The sequence below is a fragment of the Myotis lucifugus genome, unplaced genomic scaffold (genome assembly GCF_000147115.1).
Source record: "Myotis lucifugus unplaced genomic scaffold, Myoluc2.0 scaffold_66, whole genome shotgun sequence".
NCBI classification, from domain to species: Eukaryota; Metazoa; Chordata; class Mammalia; order Chiroptera; family Vespertilionidae; genus Myotis; species Myotis lucifugus.
In genome coordinates this window covers 3,178,372-3,199,561 of record NW_005871114.1, presented here as the reverse complement: position 1 = coordinate 3,199,561, position 21,190 = coordinate 3,178,372, and the positions used below count along the sequence as shown (strand labels likewise).

The following is a 21,190-nucleotide window of genomic DNA, read 5'->3' as shown; positions in this document are numbered from 1 at the left end:
GGCAGTCATCTACGAGCCAGGAAGAGAGCCCAAACCAGGAACCAAATAGGCCAGTACCTTGGACCTCGCAGCCTCCAGAACTGTGAGAAATAAGTGTATGTTGTTTAAGCCACCCAACTACGGTGTTTTGCTCCCGCAGCCCAAGCCTAGACACCTAGATGCCCTTCACTGGCCCCCGTCTTTAAAGATAACCGTCCTCCAAATGGCACAGGTGAGATCATTAGAGTGTGGTCAGTATCTGGGTTGTGACCAAAACTGGGAAGATACAAGGGTGTGGGTCTATTTTGAGGTTGCTTTTTATTTTTATTTCTTTGTGGAGTGCAGGTGGCAAGGGATAAAGGAATATTAGCAAGGGTAATTGGTGAGAAATAAAAACGTTCTATGAGCCTGGATTAGAATACCAAGCCAGAAGCGGTAGATGACCTATTCCTTAACAAACTCGGTTTTCAAATAACCTGGATGGAGCAGAGCCTCCTTGGGTATCTTGGGCTGACTTGATGCCTAGCCTTCCACAGGCTGCCCATGACAGTGCCGGTGGAATGCGGCCATGTGGCAGCTAAATACTGGCCAAGAAGACAAAAGGAGCAGCCCCTGTTCAGTAGTAACCAGAAGCAAAGCCTTCCGGACGTGCTCACCTGTGTTTATGGACTAAACGATGCTCTCTAGAAACAAAGTGCTTGAACTGACACGCACCCCAGGGACCGTGGGGGTAAGGTGATAATGGGGTCAGGGAAGTAAGTAAAAGACAATTTTGAATTAGGCTCAGATTTACTTTTACTTTGAGCTGGAGTGTCCCACGTGTGATTCCTTCTTGTCCAAAGATAGAAATCAATTGCAATGAGGTTTTAACTGGATTTGGCTCTGGCCATATACGGTGCCGCAGCTGCATTACATCAGGCACGAGCCCTCCCAGGGCCTTGACCCGGGGGCGAGGACGCCTCCCCAGAGTGCTGACCAGGCACTCAGAGCCAGAGGCCTTCCTGTCCTGGGGCTGCTTTTAGCCCCAAAGAAGGAGGGGGGCAGGCACAGTTCCTTTACATGAAGGCGCTGCTTCATTGTAAACGTGGTAGGAACCACACTGGCAGTCTGCATCCTCCCCAGCAGGCTACTAATGAGATCTCATTTCTCTTAGCAGAAGGTGAGGGCAATGAAAAGACGGGGCTGCTTGGAAGAATCTGAGCGGCTCCTAGTTTATACCGTTCCGGAAACTACCAATCCCCACCCCACTGGGGACACCAACACGATGATGCTGTCAGAGAGAGGGCAGCCCTGGCTCCGGTCACTGGGAGCAAGGACAGCAGGGCAGCAGGTCCAGGCTGGCAGGAGGAAAGGAAGCCTGTGGGAACATCAGGGACAGGCTCCCCCTGAAGCTTCTGGACCCCAATCCAGTCCTTCTGAGGAGATGCTAGGTCTGTAGGGATATGAGAGCCCCCAGCTACCTGGCTGTTCTGGGCCAGTGAATACTTGCAGCTTTGGCAATGGCTCTACAGACAAGTTGTATTCAGCCAACAAATTCGAGGTAAGGCATGATCTAAAGGTTCTTGACATTTGGACGGGCAACTTAACTCTGAACATACGGGATTCAACTGCTATAGCAGCGATTTACCAGGCTCCCTTTTAAAAAAGCAACGTCTCGGATAGTGACAGGTAAGAAAATATGCTATTCACAGGCGATATTACAGATGTTCACACTTATATTATGAGGCTTACAAACTCCTCGAGGGCGACATTTAACACAGTGATCTGGACAGAAGTGCCCAATAAAGCTGCGGTAAATTCATGTGTTTAAAGTGATTGTTTAGTTCACATGCTTTTAAAATCATCTCTTTTGAAGAACTGCTTAAGAAGCCAAAAGGGATCAGTGAGCTCTCCTTGAGCTAAGTCACCCAGGGGAAGAGGCGTGCTTGTACGTTTGCCTGGCGTGGGTCAGCGCTGTTTCCTAACCGGGGCCGAGCCGCCTGTACCCATTCTGAAGAAGGAAGCCTGTCGGACGCAGGCAGCACGCTTACCCGCCAGGAAGGTGGTAGAAAGGGAGAACTAGGGCACGCCACCTACTGGGCAACCCAGGTCCCGTGTCTGATGAAGACTTCGAGGCGCATTCGCAGCTCCTGGTTCTAACCAGTAGCCCTGGATGCACCCGGCCATGCCCCAGAGAGGCGGCCATGGTGGGGGAAGGCTTGGTGGTGCTGCTCGGCACACAAGGTAGACCATTAAGTGACCAGCTCTAAAGCTGGGAGGCAGGTCTACAGAGAGGAAGGAGGACGTTATCTCCGACTCGGTTTCTTTTCAGGGGCCAGTCCTCGGGAACAGGAACCAGAGGATGGCTAGAGAAGGCGTGTGGGAGCCAGGAAGGAAATGCAGAATTCCCGGGTCTGGTGGGTCCTGGGAGAAGGCACCCTGACAGAGGCAGGCACAGGGAAAGGACCCCCTGAGGAGCACATTTCTGTAGTACATTTTGCACAGCACAGCTTCCTTTAAAAGAAAGAACTGCTCCGTTCCATGGATGCGGCTCCTCTCTGTAAAGACGCCCCTCACAGATTGCCTGGATTAAAACAGGGTCCATTCCTTTCCTCAAAATAGCAAAGTAGCCACAGGGAGGGGAGGGCCATCAGGAAAACAACAGGACAAGGGACTGAAGCAAAATGATCTCTACTCCCAGTTGTACACCTGGGGGCAGGGTGACAGGTTTAAACTACAGGTGCTCCCATTTTGACTTCTAGCTGCTGCTCCTGGGCCAGGGCATGAGGTCTGGCCACAGCTCCCCATCTTAGGCTGAAAAGAGAAGAGTTGCTGGAACGCTTACAGCCCCACCTGCAGCTGGTTACCGGAATAAACACAAGAGTGCACTCTTGTCTTGAATATTACACTCTAAAGAGTTTTTAACAAACAGGCTCAGAACTTTTTCCCACATCCAAGGCCAAATGGCTTCCCTGTTCCAGAACATTCCTAAACACACGTTACTATTATAACACATCGGGCCTCTATTTCCAATCCCCTGGTGCAGACCAACCTGGTTCCACGCCTCTGCTCCCCTCAACCCCAACTCTCCCTACGGCTGGTGCCTGAGTTTCTCCAGAGTGGCCAACAGCACAACTCTGAGCCAGCCCGTTCCCCAGCGGAGCAAGCTGGCAGTACCATCTGAAGCTAAACGACTTAGGAACAGGTACCGCTCACTGGTGCCCACCCCGCCCTGGGCACATGCCTACCTGGGGCTTGTCGGAGGGAAGGTTGGGGTGCACGCTTCTGTAGCCCTTGGCAGCGAGTGAAGAGGGCTGGGCGTTTCCATTGGCATCAGCACTGGAAGAAAGCCGCCACTCATCTGCGATGGAAGAGAAAACAACACCCTCACTCGCAGGGAACGCTCCGGGTTCCCTCTAATTGAAGGGTCCCGGGTGGAAGGCAGGACAGAAGAATCAAGGGACACATACCTGCTGGGGGATTCTCTGACTCCAGCACTGTGTGTGGTGCAGAAAGGATGAAAACAAGAAAAAGGGAGGGGGGGGGGACAGAAATGGTTACATTTGCAGGAAACAAGCATGCGCCCGACAGAAAGGCGCAAGTCCAGCGCCCGGCCGCCGGACACAGAATGCCCTCAGTCCCAGCGGCCTAATTACCATAGGAACCCACTCTAAGCCACGATGTGCTCACAGGCGCTGACCTTTGCAAACACAAGGCTCACATTCACAGCAATGAAGAAACAATTGTTCCTTGACATTCTTATTTTACAGACTGAAAGGCAACAGAACTCCACTGTCCAGTTCCTCCTCACTAAATCTCATCCCCTCCTTCACGCCTGATGTGGGCACAGAGTGCCCCCTCCTCATTAGCAGGGGACTAATGAGCAGACCCCAGAGAGGGAGAGTAGATGAGCACTTTTCCCGTGGCTGCTGGTGCTGGGCTTGGGGACAACATGATTTCAGCCCAGCGGTATCTGCTGTGGTAAGGGCTTCTTTTCTCTCCACTGCTTTTCTTCTTTCTGTTAAACGAGCCACATAAACATTTAAAATCTAATCACCCTTTCTGAGTTTTCACTGCACTACAAGGCACCCTTGTCTCCCTCCAGCCGGCTACTATCCTGCCCTCCCAGTCATTGCTCAGCACATCTAAGACCTAAACCTCTCCTAACTTGACCCACTTAACACCATGGGGCAACAGGGCACAATGGTCATGAGCTCGGCTGGAAAGGCAGCTGGACCTCAATTCAAATCTTGACTCTATCACCTGTGGGCTCTGTGTCCCTGGGCAAGTGATAAGCCTCAGTTTCTCCATCTGAAGAATGGGGATAATGTTATGCCTGCTTCATAAGTGTTGTTTTAAGAATTAAATGATACAATGCATGAGAAATGCTTAGCCCACACCTGGCAGAGCTCAGTAAATGTCTACTCTAATCATCTTCTGCATCATCTCTCGCCTCTCTTCGCTATCCTCCATCTAGCCCAGTGGTCAGCAAGCTTTTTCTGTAACAGGCCACACAGGAAATGTTTTAGGCTCAGCGGGCCATATGGTCTCAGTGACGACTACTCAACTCTTCTGTTGCAAAACAAGAGCAGACATGGGTGATATGCATATGAGCCAGTGTGGCCACGTTCTAATACACCTTTATTTACGGACACAGATTTGAATTTCATGTAATTTCCAAGCGGCATATAATACTCTTTTGATTTTCTTTCAACCGTTTAAAAATAGAAAAATCATTCGTAGTTCACAGGCTGTACAAAAATAGGCACGGCCACATCTGGCCCATGGGTATATTTGCCAACCCCTGATCTAGCCAATCCCTCAGCTTCCTTCTTCTCCCTGGGCGCCTGCTCTTGTCTGACTCTGTACAGAGATAAGAGGGAACAACACAGCGGTCCTCCCAGCCCGAGGCTCCATTTCAGTGTGTCCCTCAAGGACTAGAGATGGGCTCTCCAGATGTCAAGTTGAGATTTACACACATTTATTGAACATTTTTCTGCCAGACACTGTTAGTCACTTTTGCTCCTATTTAGTATTTTAGTGCACACGAGGCTTTACTTCATGGACGAGGAAATAGAAAGGCCAACTGACTTGCCCAAAGTCACACAGCCAGGCGACGACAAAGCAGTCAGCCCCGGTCTCCAGAATGGAGTACGGCGCTCCGCCCACCATCCGTAGGATAGTCAGCAACCCCACATGGGCCACAAAGCAGAGCCTACATTTCAGGGAGGTGGGGGAGCCACAAGGTGTCAGAGCTGCATCAGAATCACACAGGACAGACTGCTGTGCTCTGCCCCCCAGAGCCTCTGACTCATGATGGGAGGTCAGTCCAAAAATCTGCATTTTTAACATGTTCCCAAGGGAGGCCAAGGCTGATGGTCCATAACCTACACTTTGAGAACCACTGATATAAGGAATACTTAAAAACATCCCTGGTTCTGGAAAACTAACTATATCTATTTTGTTTGTTTATTCCCCCTCCCCCCCCAATCTGGTCAGAGTTTTTACAGATTTCAGTTGTATATTCCTTTAGTAGGTTGTCTGTTGCATTTCTGCCCCTCCCTTATGGACAAATCACAGGTATTTGTCTTCTCTTCCCAACCACAGAAGTTGGGAAATTTATAGGACTTGAATTTTATTCACATTATTGCAATGTATTAGCTTGTGTGACCAAGGGCAAGCTGTCAATCACTCGAAACTTCACTCTCGTCATCTATAAACCATAATCCTTACTCGCAGGGTTGCTGGAGCTCCAGAGGTCAGGTATGTGAAGTAGCCTCAACGTGATCATTTTCAACCCTCTCTGTTGCATCCATCCAGAACCCTGGCCCTCACATCAAACAGATCCTGAAACACCAGGTGACACACTGTGACAATGACTCTCCCTACTCCCTGGCACCTGTCACTTCGACTGTCCCACCCTCCGTTCTACATTATTTCTCGTCTACCTTTGTCAATCATTCTATCAAGTTTATTAGATTTACAAATACACTAAAATATCCATAGGCTCTGAGTGAGGGGCTTTTCCTTAAAGGATGTGCGCTTTCTGCATGGACTTAGGGCACCTTATTTTGCACCTTCTTTGGTTCTCAGCTGGGTTGGTTCTACTCAGTGACACTGGCAAACATTATGTCGTGGAAAACTGAGAAGAGTCTGTGCCGCCGAAGGTCTGGGCATCATAAAGGGACTCCCGTGTCGGCACCAGACTGCCAGGTTTGAGTCCTGACTATCTCGCTAACTGCACATCCCGCAGCAAATGACTTAGCCTCATTTGTGAGAGAGACATTATCTACCTCTTTTGAGTCATGAGGATCAAAGGGAAATGTCTGGCATAAGTATGAGCTCAGTAAACTAGGAATCCAAAACATAAGGGAAAAAAATCTGCCCAGACAGAGAGGTAAATTAGAGTTGCTAACATCTGCCATTTGATAAATAGTGTCAAGAACATAATATTCTTGGGGCTCAACCCACTTTTTCTTCTAATTCCAAGTCATTAAAACGGTTCCCCTTTCCCTGTGGGTCCCAGGACCTCTCTGAGCAGTCCTCCCCTCTCATCCTTTATAGGACAGCTGTGTTTCTGCAGTTTCGTCACCCTTCATCCGTTACCCAGTCTTCTGAACCTTGAAGGCTGGTGGCAGCAAGACCATTATGTGCCCGAGTATAGCATGTGAAATCTTATACACATAACCATCAGCTATTAACTTTGATGTGAGGAGACTATCAGAATGCTTCCTTCAATAAATGTTGGAAAGCTGGGTCCTAGGTAGGCTCTACAGCTCGGAAGAGACCTGAGCCTTCCCACAAGAAGGAAGTAATATTTATTTTGCCTTATCTCTTCCTCCATCTGTCTTTCACAGACAATCTTTTCTGGCCTGAGACCACAGCCCCCTGACATTTTTTTTGTATCTCTTTCTGTGCTAATTTCATTTTGATCTGTTCTACATGGTTTTACTGATCAGTTCTTCTTGGAATCTTAGGATAACTTTCTCTGAGAGAATTGACACATTCTGTAGAGTGTCTAACAGATGAGATGTGTTAAAGTGGCTCTACGAGTGTTTTAAGCTCTTTATGTTTATTTTTTACTCATGTTATGTGGTAAAGAACTTAACCTTACTCAAAAAGACATCTGGCTCTGCCCTCTGACTTCTGAGAGTTATTCTCTAAACCCCTGGAAGGTCATCCTGATAGGAGTGTCTGTGTGCCACACCAATAATGTGATTGATTAAGAGTATTAGCACATGGGCAGTGGGAAAGCCTATGTAAGGAAGTCTGAACAAAAACTCTGGACATGCCCAGCCAGTGTGGCTCTGTGGCTGAGCGTCAGCCTATGAACCAGGAGGTCATGGTTCCATGCTGGGTCAGGGCACATGCCTGGGTTGCAGGCTTGGTCCTCAGTAGGGGGCATGCAGGAGGCAGTCGTTTAATGATTCTCTCTGATCATTGATGTTTCTTTCTCTCTCTCCCTCTCCCTTCCTCTCTGAAATTAATAAAAATATATTTTTAAAAAACCAACAACTCTGTGGACACGTGGCTCAGGTGCACTTCCTGGTTGGAATATCTGAGCATCGTGTACACCTCAAGGCCAGGAACTGCACGTCCTGACTCCACAGGAGAGGACATTGGAAACTCTGTGCTTCTCCTGCTGATTTTAATCTGAAATAAACCATAACCATGAGCACAACAGCTTTCAATGAGCTCTTTGAGTCCTTCTAGCAAATGATCAACCCTGAGGATGGTTTTGGGAATCCCCTGAACTTGGAGTTGGTATCAGAGTGAGGTTGTTCTCTTTTGGGGAATTTCCCGCCATCTCTCGGCCCTGATTCTCACACATGTGCTCATAAAAAGGACTCTGCAGTAACAAGGGCAGGAAGTGCCTTTAACTGCTTCAATGTTAATTTTCTCATGACACCTTTCTGCTCCTGCCATTTCTGGAGAGCAAATGCGAGGCTCAAACTAGAGGAAATGAGCTGATTGCAGGTCCAAGAATCTTCATGTCCAAAGCTGACTTGTTTCTCAAGAACCGGGCAGGAGTGGAGCCAACTGGCACAGAATGAGCAACATGTAAGATCTGACCTGGCTTTTGGCTTGTGAGTCAAAATGCAGGGACTGATGGTCTTCAGGCTACACCAGACAGGAAGTGTATCACACCCATCACCAGTTCAGGCTCCCTGTCTCCTTTTGAGTAAAAACGCCCTGACCTGGGATGTGGTGGGGTCACTCTGAACCACAGGGCCAACACTGAGACTGCCAGGCAATGGCATCAGGAAGCAGGGGTAAGGTAATGCCTCACCCAGTAACCTTAGTGGTTCTGATTCAAAAACCAAGGCCCACGTTCTGAGATTAGGAGGTTGGTTGGGAAGCCATGGTCAGGGACCCAGAGTCAAGCTACCACTTGAGAGCAGGAGTCTGGACTGTGGGTTTGAACTGGGGAATCCCAAAGGCTCCATCTGTCCCTGATCCCCAGCATCTCCACCTCTCCATGTTCATGTGATCAGGTGGCTCCCAAATCCATACTTCGACTCCAAATTTCCTCCTAGAAGTTCTTTCCTTGCCAAAAAAATTCAAGATGTCTAACAAAGGAATTCAACAGCCCTTCACCTTCCTGCATAAATCCACCATCCCCATGAGTGCCGGTTATTCTCCTGTCCGCACTGAGCTTTACCCCTCCGTGCTCCTTACACACACTGCACTGAGCCCTGCCCTTTCACTCTTCCGAATCCACTCACCCTTGGCCCCTGCTCTTCATTCCTGCTGCCACCACGCCAGGCCCAGGCCCTCATGGCCTCTAACTGAAATTACTGAACCTCTTTGAAGGGCCTCCTGTCTGCAGTAACTAGAATGGTTACATGCCTGGCACTGTGTTAAGTGTTGACATGAAAGAGCTCATTGAATCCCAACAACTCTATTACGATCATTCCTATTTTGTAAATGAGAAATTGAAGCTCTCTAAGGCTGAGTGATTTGCCCATATCACAAAGACGGTAAGTGGCAGAGCTGAGCCCTCAGAGAGCTCTATGATTCAAGGACAAGCCCAGCATGAGAGAGTTGGAGCAAGGACTGGAAATAGGGGGTATCTCTGAAATGTGGGTGTCAAAGGCCCATGTAGGGAAAGAAATCAGATGCAGGTGCTGGGCAGTGTGGGGGGCTGGAGCTTCCAGTCTAGGCCAATGATCAGCAACTTGGGAGACCTATAGGAAATGGAAGATGGTGGCAAAGGCAGGTAGCAAGGTGGGGGGAAGGGGTAGACAGAGCAGCCGGGGGACAGATACTGGCCTAGTGATCAGGGAGGGAGCTGGGCACTATCTGACATTAGTTCTCTGTGAAGACATTGGGAGTAGAAAGCATGCCCAATCCTTGGCAAGAGCACTCATTACCGCACACTTGGTAGGGCTTTCCAGTCCAGGCTGGGCATGGCTACCTGCAAATATTGTTCAAGGCTGTTTTCATGAGGCAGGTCCAGGCCCAGGGCCCCCCAGGCCCAGGACAGGACTTCAGACTGGTGTGGGCCAACAAGTTGTCATCCAGAGGCCCAGAGGGAGGGAGTAGGCAGGGATGAGAGGAGGACGAGGGAGCCAGGATGCTGGTACATGCGCAGCAGAGTACAGCGACAAGATCCCCACTCCTGAAGGTCCTATCTCTAGAGTCACATCCTTTTAACCTCACCCCCAGTATTCACTCGTTCCAGCTCTTAATCAGTACGGGGCTCCCCGCCCCCCCTACTTAAAGCAAGTTTATTTCTTCCCACTCAAACTGCTCTAGTACACAATCTTGAATTTGTCCAGTGAATGGAAATCAGTTTGTGACAGGTCAGTTCCAAACTTGTCAGGCCACAGAGCATTTTGGGACTAGAATGGCTTAGAAACCATGTCACCCAGGCCCTCATACTTCAGATGTGCTTAAAATGTGTGACTTAACCACGGTCAGAAAGCAGGTAGTGGGTTAGGGGCCCATGCCTGGCTCTCCTATTACAACAAACTGCCTTCTGTCCTCACCTAATGCACCCAGAATCATTCTCCCTTTTCCTCCCTTCTCCCCGCTTCTCATCACAATTCCCAGCGACTCGCTTAGTGTCTGACACAGAGATGATGCTAAGTGAATGGCTGAATGAATAATTTGGATTCAGTGATCTCAATTTATGAGGATGAAAATAATCTACTAAGATTAATTTACTGTGAAGTGTGAATGACTGATAGCTATCCCCTAATTCTTCAGAGTTTTTGCATTTTAAAACATGATCTTTTATCACCCAAATTAGCTGTAATAAATTTATAAGACATACAATTATTTGGGAACTAGAGAGAGTTTCCTAAAGTGACTCAAATAACTGCACAGTCCTGTAGTGAAAGCCTACTGACAGTGTGGCCCTGGGTGGGTAGCTCAGTTGGCTCAAGTGCCATCCTGATATGCCAAGGTTGAGTGTTTGATTCCCTGCCAAGGTACATATAAGAATCAACTAATGAATGCATAAATAAGCGGAACAACAAATCGATCTCTCTCTCTCCCCACTCCCCTACCGCTTTCTCTAAAATCAATTTTAAAAAAAAAAGAGTAGCCACACTATAACCACCAGGGGGAGCTCAAGGCTCCTCCTTCCTTTCACCTCTCATTCACCACCAGAGAAAGGGCCAGGGGGTGACCGGTGTTTTATTGGGCCACTGGGCGGGAGGAGGGTTTTTCTCTTTAACCATCACTTGGGATTCTCTCTTCCCCTAAGGTCCTCCAGCTTGGGAGCTGGATTTTCCCAATTAGGCCTGAAGAGGCTGGATTAGACTTGTTTTAGGAAGAAATTATTTTGCCTTCACTTCCTGGCCCCACCTTTCCTGGAGACGAGAATGGCAAACAGCAGTGGGGCAAGAGTCAGGTGTAAATTCAGAAATCGAGGGCCACGAAGCTACTTTTGAGTTTTAGTACTGGAGGCCACTCACGTTTTCCCTTAGTCAAGGGAGAAGAAGCTCACACTCCAGCCTGGCCTCGCCCTCGGACATCTGCCTTGGCACCTGCTCCCGGTGGATGGGACAGAAAGAAAGCCAGTTCCCAGGATGCTGGGCGCTGACCACCCCCATCTTGTCTAATTCCCTTCTATCACCACACACTGCTCCCCACTGTGCCAAAGAGTTTTCATGCCCCCCTTCCTTTCCTCTCCGGTCCCAAGGGGGTTGTCATCACCCCAATTCCTTTTCTACCTTCATTTCCTTCCTTTAAGAAACTCCCATCCCCTATAATAGCTCCCAAATGGGGTCCTCGGACAGCAGCATCAGCATGACCTGGGAACGTCAGAAATGCAGAACCTGGGTCGGCACCCCAGCCCTTCAGGGGGGAATCAGGAATTCTAAAGCTCTGACGCGGGCCCAGGAACCTGTATTTTTATCCAGGTGATTCTGATGCAACCCAAGTGTGAGGACCGCCCACTGCCCCCAGAGTGGAGAGGGCCGTCCCGCCCGATCCTGACGGTGCCTGTGGGACCTCAACATCAGCGTTTCCCAACTCCCAGGACCCTTGGGTTGTGGAGAGCTCTCTCCAAAGCAGCCAAAATAATCAGGTCTTCCCAAGGTTACCGAGCATTTAGAACTAGAATGGCTTGTAAGCCATCTTGCCCAAGTCCCTCAGGTTTCACATGTGTTCAAAGGTGTGACTTATCCAAGGTAGGAAAGCACTACCAAGGTAGTGGATGAGGGGCCCATGTCTGACTCTCCTGCTGCAACAAATGCAGCCCATTCCATGCACCAGGTGTGGTGCAAAACACCTCCCGCACTTGCATCCTCACAAGGATGCGGGAGGCAGTGCAGATGAGATTACCAGCCGTGAGAGACTAACTATATCCCCGGACTCGCACAGCCAACAGGTGAAGAGCCTGAACAAAATCTACCAGCTCCCGAAGTCCCAGGTCTAAACCTAGACACCCAGGCTTCCCGAGTGGCGGGTCGTGTGGGGAGCTGGGCTTCAGAGGGGATTCTTCGTCTCTGTAGCTCCTAGTCTGCACTGGTCTGAGACCTGCTCTTTTGGTCCTGCTCCCTGAGCTGCCAGGTCACCCCCCGCCAAGCCTGACCCCTGCCCCACCTCTGCTCTCCTGGGAGCCAGGTCAGTCAGCCGCCTGAACTTCTCAGTGCCCTCTGGCTTCCTCTCAGCCCCAGCCCTGCCTGGCTAGGCACAGCCAAGCCCTCAGAGACACCTAACCACTAGCCCATCTCTCCACTGTCCCCCCCCCCCCCAGACCCCCAAGCCTCTCCGTCCTCACCAGTGCAGTCAGCAGAGACCGCAGCTCTGAGATAGGGTGTCTGCCCACCTGTCCAGTCAAAAGCTAAAATAAAGTGGTGGTTGCTGCTGTGCCTCTGCCAGAAGCAAGAGGGCCCTGTCAGTTCAGGGCATTGATCACCATGTATCGCAGATGGGACAAAAAGCTGAGTGACCCAGGGGCCCCTGGGAGAATCAGGAAGCAGCTGATGAATCTGTGCCCTTCCCACGTGACTTGAATACCTGCCCCCAGTCGCAGGGGTGGCTCACCTGGTTTGCTTTCGTATTGTGGGCTTTCCTGAGGGCTCACCGGGCTACTGCTTGGGGTGTCCCTGTAGGAGGATGAGGCCCGGAGAGTCACGGCTCCCTTCCCAGTGCAGACTTTTGTAGGATCCATGTCTGAAAAGGAAAGATCCAAAAGGGAGGACTGAATGCACAGCTCCTAGAGGATTAAGCAACAGTCAGCAAGCAACTTGTTACAGCTGGGGGATGAGATGAACCTGGGCACAGCCGCACAATCTTATGGTCAATGAGAATTAATTTGTGGGTAGTGGAGAGGAATGAACCCCACTTTCAGAGGTTTACCACCCATCATGAGGTTAGGGGGAAATGGAGTATATGTATGAGTTACAATATCAGCTGAAGACTTTTCAAAATGAAAGCGGGTTTATTTCTTTTATTAAATGAAGTGTAGGTTGGTGAGCAGATGTCTGACCAATTAGTAAGGCACAGAGTTTATGAAAGATTTCTCAAGTTTCCAGACCATCCGTCTTAGAAAAGCTCGAGGCACATCAGGAATTCAGTGGTTTTCTGCAGAGAATCACTTCTCTGGTGGGAAAAGGAAAAGAAAACCTGCATCAGCAAGTCAGGACCCTGAAAAGATGAGACAGGATCTGCTGCCTGGGCAGAAAGACCAGGGGTGAGAGAGCCTCGCATTCCAACTTAATGAAGAAAATTCACACCAAAGGAAAGGACCAGGAATGCTAAAGCCTTCCCTGAACAGTGTGCGCGGCACCCAGCCGAGCCGTCACTGGGTCCCGACCTCTCCGCAGGTGACAATGGCCTAATAACAGGCCCGGGTCATCTTTCAGAATCGCACTGAGAAGGGTTTCAAAACAGGCTTCAAAAGAGCTGGCTGCTCACCCTCCCGAGAGTCGGCCCGGGAGGCGCCGCCAACGCAGAGCACAGCCCTAGCAGGCGCACGTGCTCACGCTTCTTTCTGTGCGGCCGAGCTGAACTGAATTCCACAGCACAGCTGGGATCGCTGACCTAAAATCATCAAGCCTAGGATGATGAGGTCAAGTTTAAGGGCAGTGGACAGGATGGGGGCTCAGACATCCACCTCATTCCCAGGCCTGTGCCAGGCAGAGAGAAGCGAAGCCTCTTTTCCAAGTTCAGCCCAATTCAGAGGGTCCCTGTGCGGCCAATGAATTCTCCGGGAGACTGGAGTTCTAAATAAAGTACCGGGAGCTGGAAACCTCTAGGGAGAGCCTAAGAAGTCCATGTACCTCAGACCTGCACAGAGTAAATGCTTAGCCTCTGGGTGACCCTTCTCCTAAAGAGGGGAAGGGGCACAAGGTAGCTGTCAGTTTGTCTCCAGACTGGCTGGCTCACAGAAACACACACACACACACACACACACACACACACACACACACACACAAAAACGAAGAAAGGAAACCAACCGAGGAAGTGAGAGGGAATGGCTCCTAAGCATGCAAGGATTAAGCCTCCAGTCTTTGTTAGAAGGAAAGAAGAAACACCATGCATGATCTGCTAACAATTAAAAGAAGAAACCAACCCAAGGAGAGGTACCTGGAGGGAGTACTAGGCCTGGAGAGCTTTTCACTGTCTTCACAGGAATTATTTTAACAGCAGAAATAGAGCGTGCGCGTGAGGGGTCGGTGGTTGCTGCAAACACAAAAGGGTAAATGGTGCCTCCAGGAAGGACATTGGGAAACACTCAGGCAGTTGAGGGATTCGGCAGGGACAATAGGAGGAAGTCGCCCACATGAAAAGAACACTAGAAAGAGCAGTAGATGCAGTGATTTGAAATAACCTGCTTTCTCTCTTTAGAGTTCTGTGCCAAGACGGCAGAACCCTCCCTCCTACCGGTGCCCGCGTGCAGTTGGTCAGTGTCTCTGTACCTCCTGCCACACCAGGAACTTGCCAAGATTTAGAGATGCAGATGGCCTGGCAAATAGAGGAAGGGGAGAGAATCAGGGTCCAGGGGGCCCCTGAAAGAATGCTGGGGTGTCTGTGCTGGGTTGTGGGTGGGTGCGCTCCGAGAAGGAGAGCTATGGCTCCGGCCCCAGGTGAGTGGAGGAAGGAAAGGGACCAGTCTGTGAGTTGCCTGGTTCCTTCAGCCATCACAACTGCTTCCACAGAATCGTACCTTCTGGGGTCCTGTGCCTCCTCTGACAAGTATAGCCCTCTGTCCCCAAGCAAATCAGAACCCCCATCTGTCGGGCAGCAGATGGTCTTGCTTCAACCCACCCTTTCTCGGGCAAGAGGCTGCCAAGTGTCCAAGTGCATATTCAAGACTCAGGGCAGCACCTAAGTGCGCAGCCCGGGATCTGACACCGGCTGAGCTTTCAGACCGGGATAACTCGTGGGGCGCGGCAAGGGCTGCACGTGTGAAGGTACAAACACGCTTTCGCAGCAATCCTGTTTATTCACTGCTCTCGAAGACCAGCTGGGAGACTGGCTGGTGGGAGACTTCTGTTATGTTACCACTTTCAGAGGAAGAAGCCAGAGGCTCAGAGAGCCGCTCAGAGTCACCCAGCTTCACTCAAGGAGAGAGGCTGAGGCTAGAGTTCACTGTCCCGGCACTGGGTTCAGGGACCTCCTCGGGCCACCAGGATGACCTATGGGTTGCATCTGCCTCCTCTTCCCAACCAAAGGTGATTTTTACTGAAGAGGGAGCAGAAACCACCTCCATCTGCCGCCCTCCCCCCGCACCCCTGGAGCCTCTTCCTTAAGTGAATTCACAGGGACGGTGTTGCTGGCACCACAGGCTCTTTAAGCATCAGAGCCCATCCTCTCCGTGCTCCTCACTGGAGGACTGAACCCTCCCCTGGAGCCACTCCACAGGCACCGCCCTTCAACATCCCCTGGTACAACTCCGCCTGATTGTCCAGGACCCCGAGAACACGGCCCCACACCCTGAGTACAGGAGGGCGGCCAGCAGGGAGGCAAGAACAGGCTGGCAGCAGGACACCTCTTGCCAGAGAAAGCGCCCCAAACCACCACCCCACTCCCCACCCCTCCGCTCTCTATGCCTTCCCTCTCCGGCTCTTCCTTCCGACTTTGCATTTGGCCTTGTCGAAAAAGGAATACTTGGCTAAACCAGCCTAAAATTACAAAAGCCAAACACATCAAACTCTCTGAAGTTACTTAAATGCCCAATGATAAGACTTCTGCCCTCCCTCTTGATACCCTAAAATTTAGTGGGGTGAGCATGGAGAGAACCACTGGCACCCAGAATCTGAAGCAGGAATAAATACTGCAGATCATGCAATGCCTGTGCTTTCTAGTCACACCCATGAGGACAAAGGACCTCCTGAGATGTCTGTACCTTATCACTCCAACCCACCCCTGGCTGCAGAAGAGCCACGGGAAGCCCCGCTGCCTGCTACCTGGGCAGCCACATCGAGACATTCGGGATGAGAGATGACAGGGCAAATGGGACCTCAAAGGTCATCTTATCCATCACTCATTTCGCACTTAAATCTTTCATCCTAAAATTTTTAAAAACTGAAAATATGAGAGGATGTGCATGAAATGAATGCCACTGAAATCATTTATTTCAGCAACAAAGGCTCCTGCCTCAGGGTCAGGGCTATGAAGGTGAAATGCCAGTGAGGAAAACTGCAGGCTGATAAATGCCATATGCAGCAGGCAGGAGGTACACCTTGGTCTGTATATTTGATCTGTTATTTGAAACACCCTGTGAGCAAGAGACAGTTTTTAATAAGTCACCTCACAGTGGGAAGCAGCAGCCTCAGACTCCTGAGATACAAGATCGTGCTCACGGTTTCAGAAACTCAGTGTGGGAAACAGGTCTCCAGTAAAGGGCCTGATTGGACCATGACTATTCCCACTGGGCAGGTGGTCCCGCCCCGACATCCTGCTCCTTCTAGAAACGCTTCCCAGTACCAAGCTGGGCTTCCCTTTAAAAGCCTTACCTTTGTCCTGCCCATTGCTGCCTGGTGCCAACCCGTTCACCACGGCTTTAGAAGCGCCAACGTCACATTCTGGAGAAAGAAAGAAGCATGAGGCTAGAGATGAGGTCTCCCCAACATTTGTTGAGTCCCACCCGGTGGGAGGTGCTGGGGACGTGGGGGCTGCTCAGGCCTGGAGATGGGCCCCCTTGGGTGTCATGGGAGAATTCGGAGAACTGTGTGTTGTCTGGACCAGGAGAGAAGGCAAAAGCTGTTTTCATGCTGCTCTGTCCACCAGAGGTTAAAACAAGTGTTTCCCACAGAACTGCTTTCTTCCAAATGATCATTTTTAATAGCGGCATATTATTCCCCCATGTAAATACACAGCATGAACCTAGAGAGACCCCACCTTTATGTGGATGGTGTTTTTGTTTTCTTGGAATTAAGATGGAAATTCCCAAGAGTGGAGTTGTCAGGTCAGAGGGTCCAGACTTTTTGGACTCTGGCTGTGAAAGCCTCCTTCTCGCACCACCCGAGAGGGAGAAATAGGGAGACCTCCCACAGGCACTTCCACACCCTTGCCCTCCAGCCCGGCCCTCCCTTCCTACTTCCTCTGCCCTTATTTTGCCAGGAGTAGGTAGCAATGCCAGTTTGGGCTAATTTTGATATTAGAAGAACAAAAACTCTTTAGGCTGCAGAGCCAAAGTTTAAAAAAATGGTAACAAAAACGAAAAAGCGTTACAAAGCAGGAGCTGCTGGCAGTACCTGAGCCCCTTGGAGGGAAAAGGTGTGCGGCATCTTATGCATAACAAGAGCACCGAAGGCATCAGGGGCCAGTCCCTCCCCTCCCAAGGAGGACATCGGAGCTGGGAACCCATGGGCGGAAGACCAGCCAAGCCTGGCGCCAGGTACTCAGTACTTAGGGAGCAAGGCCTCACTTAATCCTCACACAATCCCAATGGATTGGTGCTTCTAGGATGTCTGTTTTACGGAGGAGAATGCAGAGAAGGGTCCACCACAGGCCCAAGGTCACACAGTGGTACCTGAGGAAGCCAAGTTGTGGCCCTGAGCTATCCCACCCAGAGCCCTCCTCAGTCCTAAGCACACACTGTCCACCCAGTTTAGGACCTGGCTAAAAAGGCACTGTATGTAAATACGTGGAAAGACTTGTTTCTCATCCTCTGAGATTTCCGGAACATGCTGGAAATTACTCAGGATTGGAACACCCTTGAATAAGCTAGCCCTTTGGTCATCCCCCTCACCCCCACAGCCTACAGGTCATGGGAGGCTCCAGGCAGGCTCGGTGGCTGAGGCGGGCTCATTGGCCGAAGCGGGCCCAGTGGCCGAGGCGGGCCCAGTGGCCGAGGCGGGCCCAGTGGCTGAGGTGGGTCCAGTGGCTGAAGTGGACTCAGGGGCCGAGGTGGGCTCAGTGGCCGAGGTGGGCCCAGTGGCCGAGGCAGACAGGTCTTAATCTCCAAATGGAAACTTCTCTGCCTCAAACTCTTGGCTGCACAATGAGCAGGGGCTTGTTCCATTCCCCGTCTTCCCTAGCCCATGCTTTCCACCCCAGCTCTAAATGCAATATACTCAAAACTAGTCATTTGTGTAGGTCTTGATTTTTACTACCACATGCACAGCAAAAGGGGAGCACACCACTCTGTCAGCCTGGATGAAGTAAGTGTTAGATTAGCTTGCACCCAGGGGCAATTATAGTCCATTGGTTTCTTTTTGCTGCACTCACTGGGATTAAGAAATGCCACTGAGGTGTATAGATGTCAAAATTTATCAAATTGTATACTTAATAGATCCACAGTTTACTGTATGCCAATTATACCTCCATAAAGTTGTTAAAGATAGAGAGAAAGGAAGCTATTACAAAGATGAGGACACATGCATGTAAAGTGTATAGCATAGTTCCTGTCACGTGGTAGAGAATAAATCCTCAACAATGCATGTGATGATAGTGATGATGACGATTTATGACAAAGCTCTGGCACTTACCCAGGTCTCAAAAATAAAAAATGAAATGTAGTTGGAACCTTCAGAGTAAGTAAGAAATCTGGGTAAACTGCCCAGTTTTGTGGATTTGTCGAGAAGAAAAGGGTTTTAAATGACTTACCAGAGCTCATGGTGGTGACAGGACAAGTCTTTTGCAACTGGGGCTCGGCACTGCTCTGCAGAAAAACAAAACCACACAATGAAACCAATGAATGGCAGGTTCAAGATAAGTCCCTGTGGCTCACATTGAAAAGGAAAAAACAACACATACATCCTTGATAAAACAGAGCTGAACCAGGAGTCAACGTGGCCAAGCTTCTGGTCTGCTGCGTACTAACATGACCGCGGGCACATCACTCAACCACCTTGGCCACAGTTTTGTTGCCCGTACTTGATTTCAATACTATGCAAGGAAGAGTCCAGCTCTGATCCTATATAATAAAACCCTGATATGCAAATCGACCAAACGGTGGATCAACCGGTCACTATGATGTGCATTGACCACCAGGGGGCAGATGCTTAATGCAGGAGCTGCCCCCTGGTGGTCAGGGCACTCGCACAGGGGGAGGGCCACTCATCCAGAAGCCGGGCTCACAGCAACATTTGGGCCGTGAACCGGGCCTCTAGTATTCGAATAAAACCCTAGAGTTACATGAGTGCACATGGGTCACGGAGAGAGAGAAGTTCGGAAAGAACCAAGTTTTAGGAGAAAGGTGAAATCACAATATTATTGGAGGTTAATAATAACAACAACAAAATCAGCAGCAATAAATATGGCTTATAAGGCACAGGGAAATGTTCAAGATGCTTTAATTATGTTAATTCACTTGATCCTCACAATGACCCTACAAGGCAAGCACTAACACTGTGTTGGTTCATACAGATGAGGAAACCGAAGCACAGAGAGGTGAACAAAGAGTTGCTACTGGAACCCAGACAGCCTGAATCGAAAGCCCAGGCTCTTAGGCACTGCACTCTCCACTGACACTCAAATGAATAACCCTCTCAGTTAGTATGGTCTCATCACCAGTAATGTCACTAGTTTCTTCTTTCCTAGAACTTCATGTAAATGGTATCATAGTGCATGTAATCTTCTATATAGCTTTTCTTGCTCTGCATAACACAATTTAGCATTTGGCCACATATATGTGGGCCTATTTCTGGACTTCATTCTGTCCCACTTATCTTTCTTTATGCAATAACTCACTGCCTTGATTACTATAGCTTTATAGTAAGTGTTGAAATCAGGTAGCATGAGTCTTCTAACTTTGTTCTTTTTCAAAATCGTTTTGGCTTTTCTAGGTCCTTTGCATTTTCATATAAAGTGTAGAATCATCTTTCAACTTTTACCAAAAACAAAAACAAAAACCTGCTGGAACTTTTATTGTGATCATTCTGTAGTAAGAAGGTCAAGGTATGGTCTGAGGCTCTGCACAAAGAGACATGCTTTAGTTTCCTTTCTAACATAGGCACCTGTTTCCTTTCTAGGTGGCTGCCTTGCTGTCCTTGGAAATGACCGAGTAGAATGCTCAAGGCAACAAGCAAATCACTCCAAGTCCTGTGCAGCCCAAATCAACACGAACTTTGCCTCTGTCACTGTCAATACACCTGAGACGACCCATGACCTTCAACAGCCCCCTTAGATCATTCTCTAAGCGGTGGTTCTCTCAGTCCAGGAGCACAACCTGTGTTCTGAACGCCCCAGTGGTTTCCAACCCTGGTTGATAATACATCAATTTGCTTCCCAGGACCAAAAGGGCTGTGGTGATAGCATCCAAACATTTTCATGTAAAACTTTATTTTGGTAATCAAATTTTTATGTTAAGGTTTTATTTATTTAGTTTTTAAAGCATTATTTAAGAAATGGTATTATTCAACCACAGAGCTATCTTAACAGAAAAGAACTTTTATTCCTTTACAGTCCTTCTTACCTTCATTTATTTGTATAAATAGCGCTTACATAGTTGTAACCATATGTCTGGGCAGTTTTGTGTTCTAACTTTTAAATTAAATATTTCATGAACATTTCCTGAACTTCTACAGTCATTAAGTCCATCATTTTAGTGGCTATATAATATTTCATAGTATTAACATGCTATAATTCATTTACCAATTCCCTCCATATTATTTAGTTTAATTCATCTTAATTTTGTAAATAAGTACATAGCACAACAGCATTCTTAGGCAGGGAAGGAGATGAATGGAAACATTCTATGAACCAAACACAAAGGATGCCTCGTCTCACACACGATGAGTGATCACTGTCATACGTGGGTAGCCCTTTGCGCGTTTTATATTTCTTAATATAGATTCTGGTGATTTCTGAGTGTCAGCCCCTCTTACTTACAGACTAATCTTAAGTACACACGGTCAGGGCTAATATCCAAAATACTATCCATCACTTTGCCACAACCTCCACCACCACAGCAGATGCCAGCTAAGGCAGGCTCTGGGACGCCCCTCCCTGTGCCAGGAGCTAACCATGCAATGGCTGGATTGTAAGAAGCTGGAAGAGAATGGGCCCAGGCTGGTAGGTAGGACATTATTTTGATATTTTAAGAACTAGTATGACAGGAGGTGTCGATGACGATGCATAGGTGAGTACCAGCTCTGCAAACAAAGACTTTTGGGGGAGAAGGTTCTGCTGTTGTCACTTGGTGATTGATTGAATCTGCAGCAGGTGACACAAAAGACGCAGTGAGCTGTTTAAAATAAAAACTGTAGCAAGAATGGCAGTGGCAGCTAGCCAAGGATGGCGCCCAGTACCCAGTCCTAGTCAGTAGTTACGACAGCGGTGACTATTCCAGAGCCCGATGATGGCTATCATGACATACAACTCG

The 21,190-nt window shown here is 49.2% G+C and overlaps 1 protein-coding gene across 1 annotated transcript in view; it reads right to left on the bottom strand.

The window, feature by feature from the left end:
- Window positions 1–21,190, bottom strand: part of SORBS1 (sorbin and SH3 domain containing 1) — a 211,022-nt gene that overhangs the window by 88,479 nt on the left and 101,353 nt on the right. Inside the window, exons 3-8 of the mRNA XM_023754890.1 lie at window positions 18,472–18,526; window positions 16,377–16,445; window positions 14,005–14,100; window positions 12,460–12,588; window positions 3,429–3,455; window positions 3,207–3,319 (exon numbers count right to left, since the gene is read on the bottom strand). Of these exons, the coding sequence (XP_023610658.1) occupies window positions 3,207–3,319; window positions 3,429–3,455; window positions 12,460–12,588; window positions 14,005–14,100; window positions 16,377–16,445; window positions 18,472–18,481 (444 nt within the window). The 5' untranslated portion in view covers window positions 18,482–18,526. The remainder of the gene's footprint in view (window positions 1–3,206; window positions 3,320–3,428; window positions 3,456–12,459; window positions 12,589–14,004; window positions 14,101–16,376; window positions 16,446–18,471; window positions 18,527–21,190) is intronic.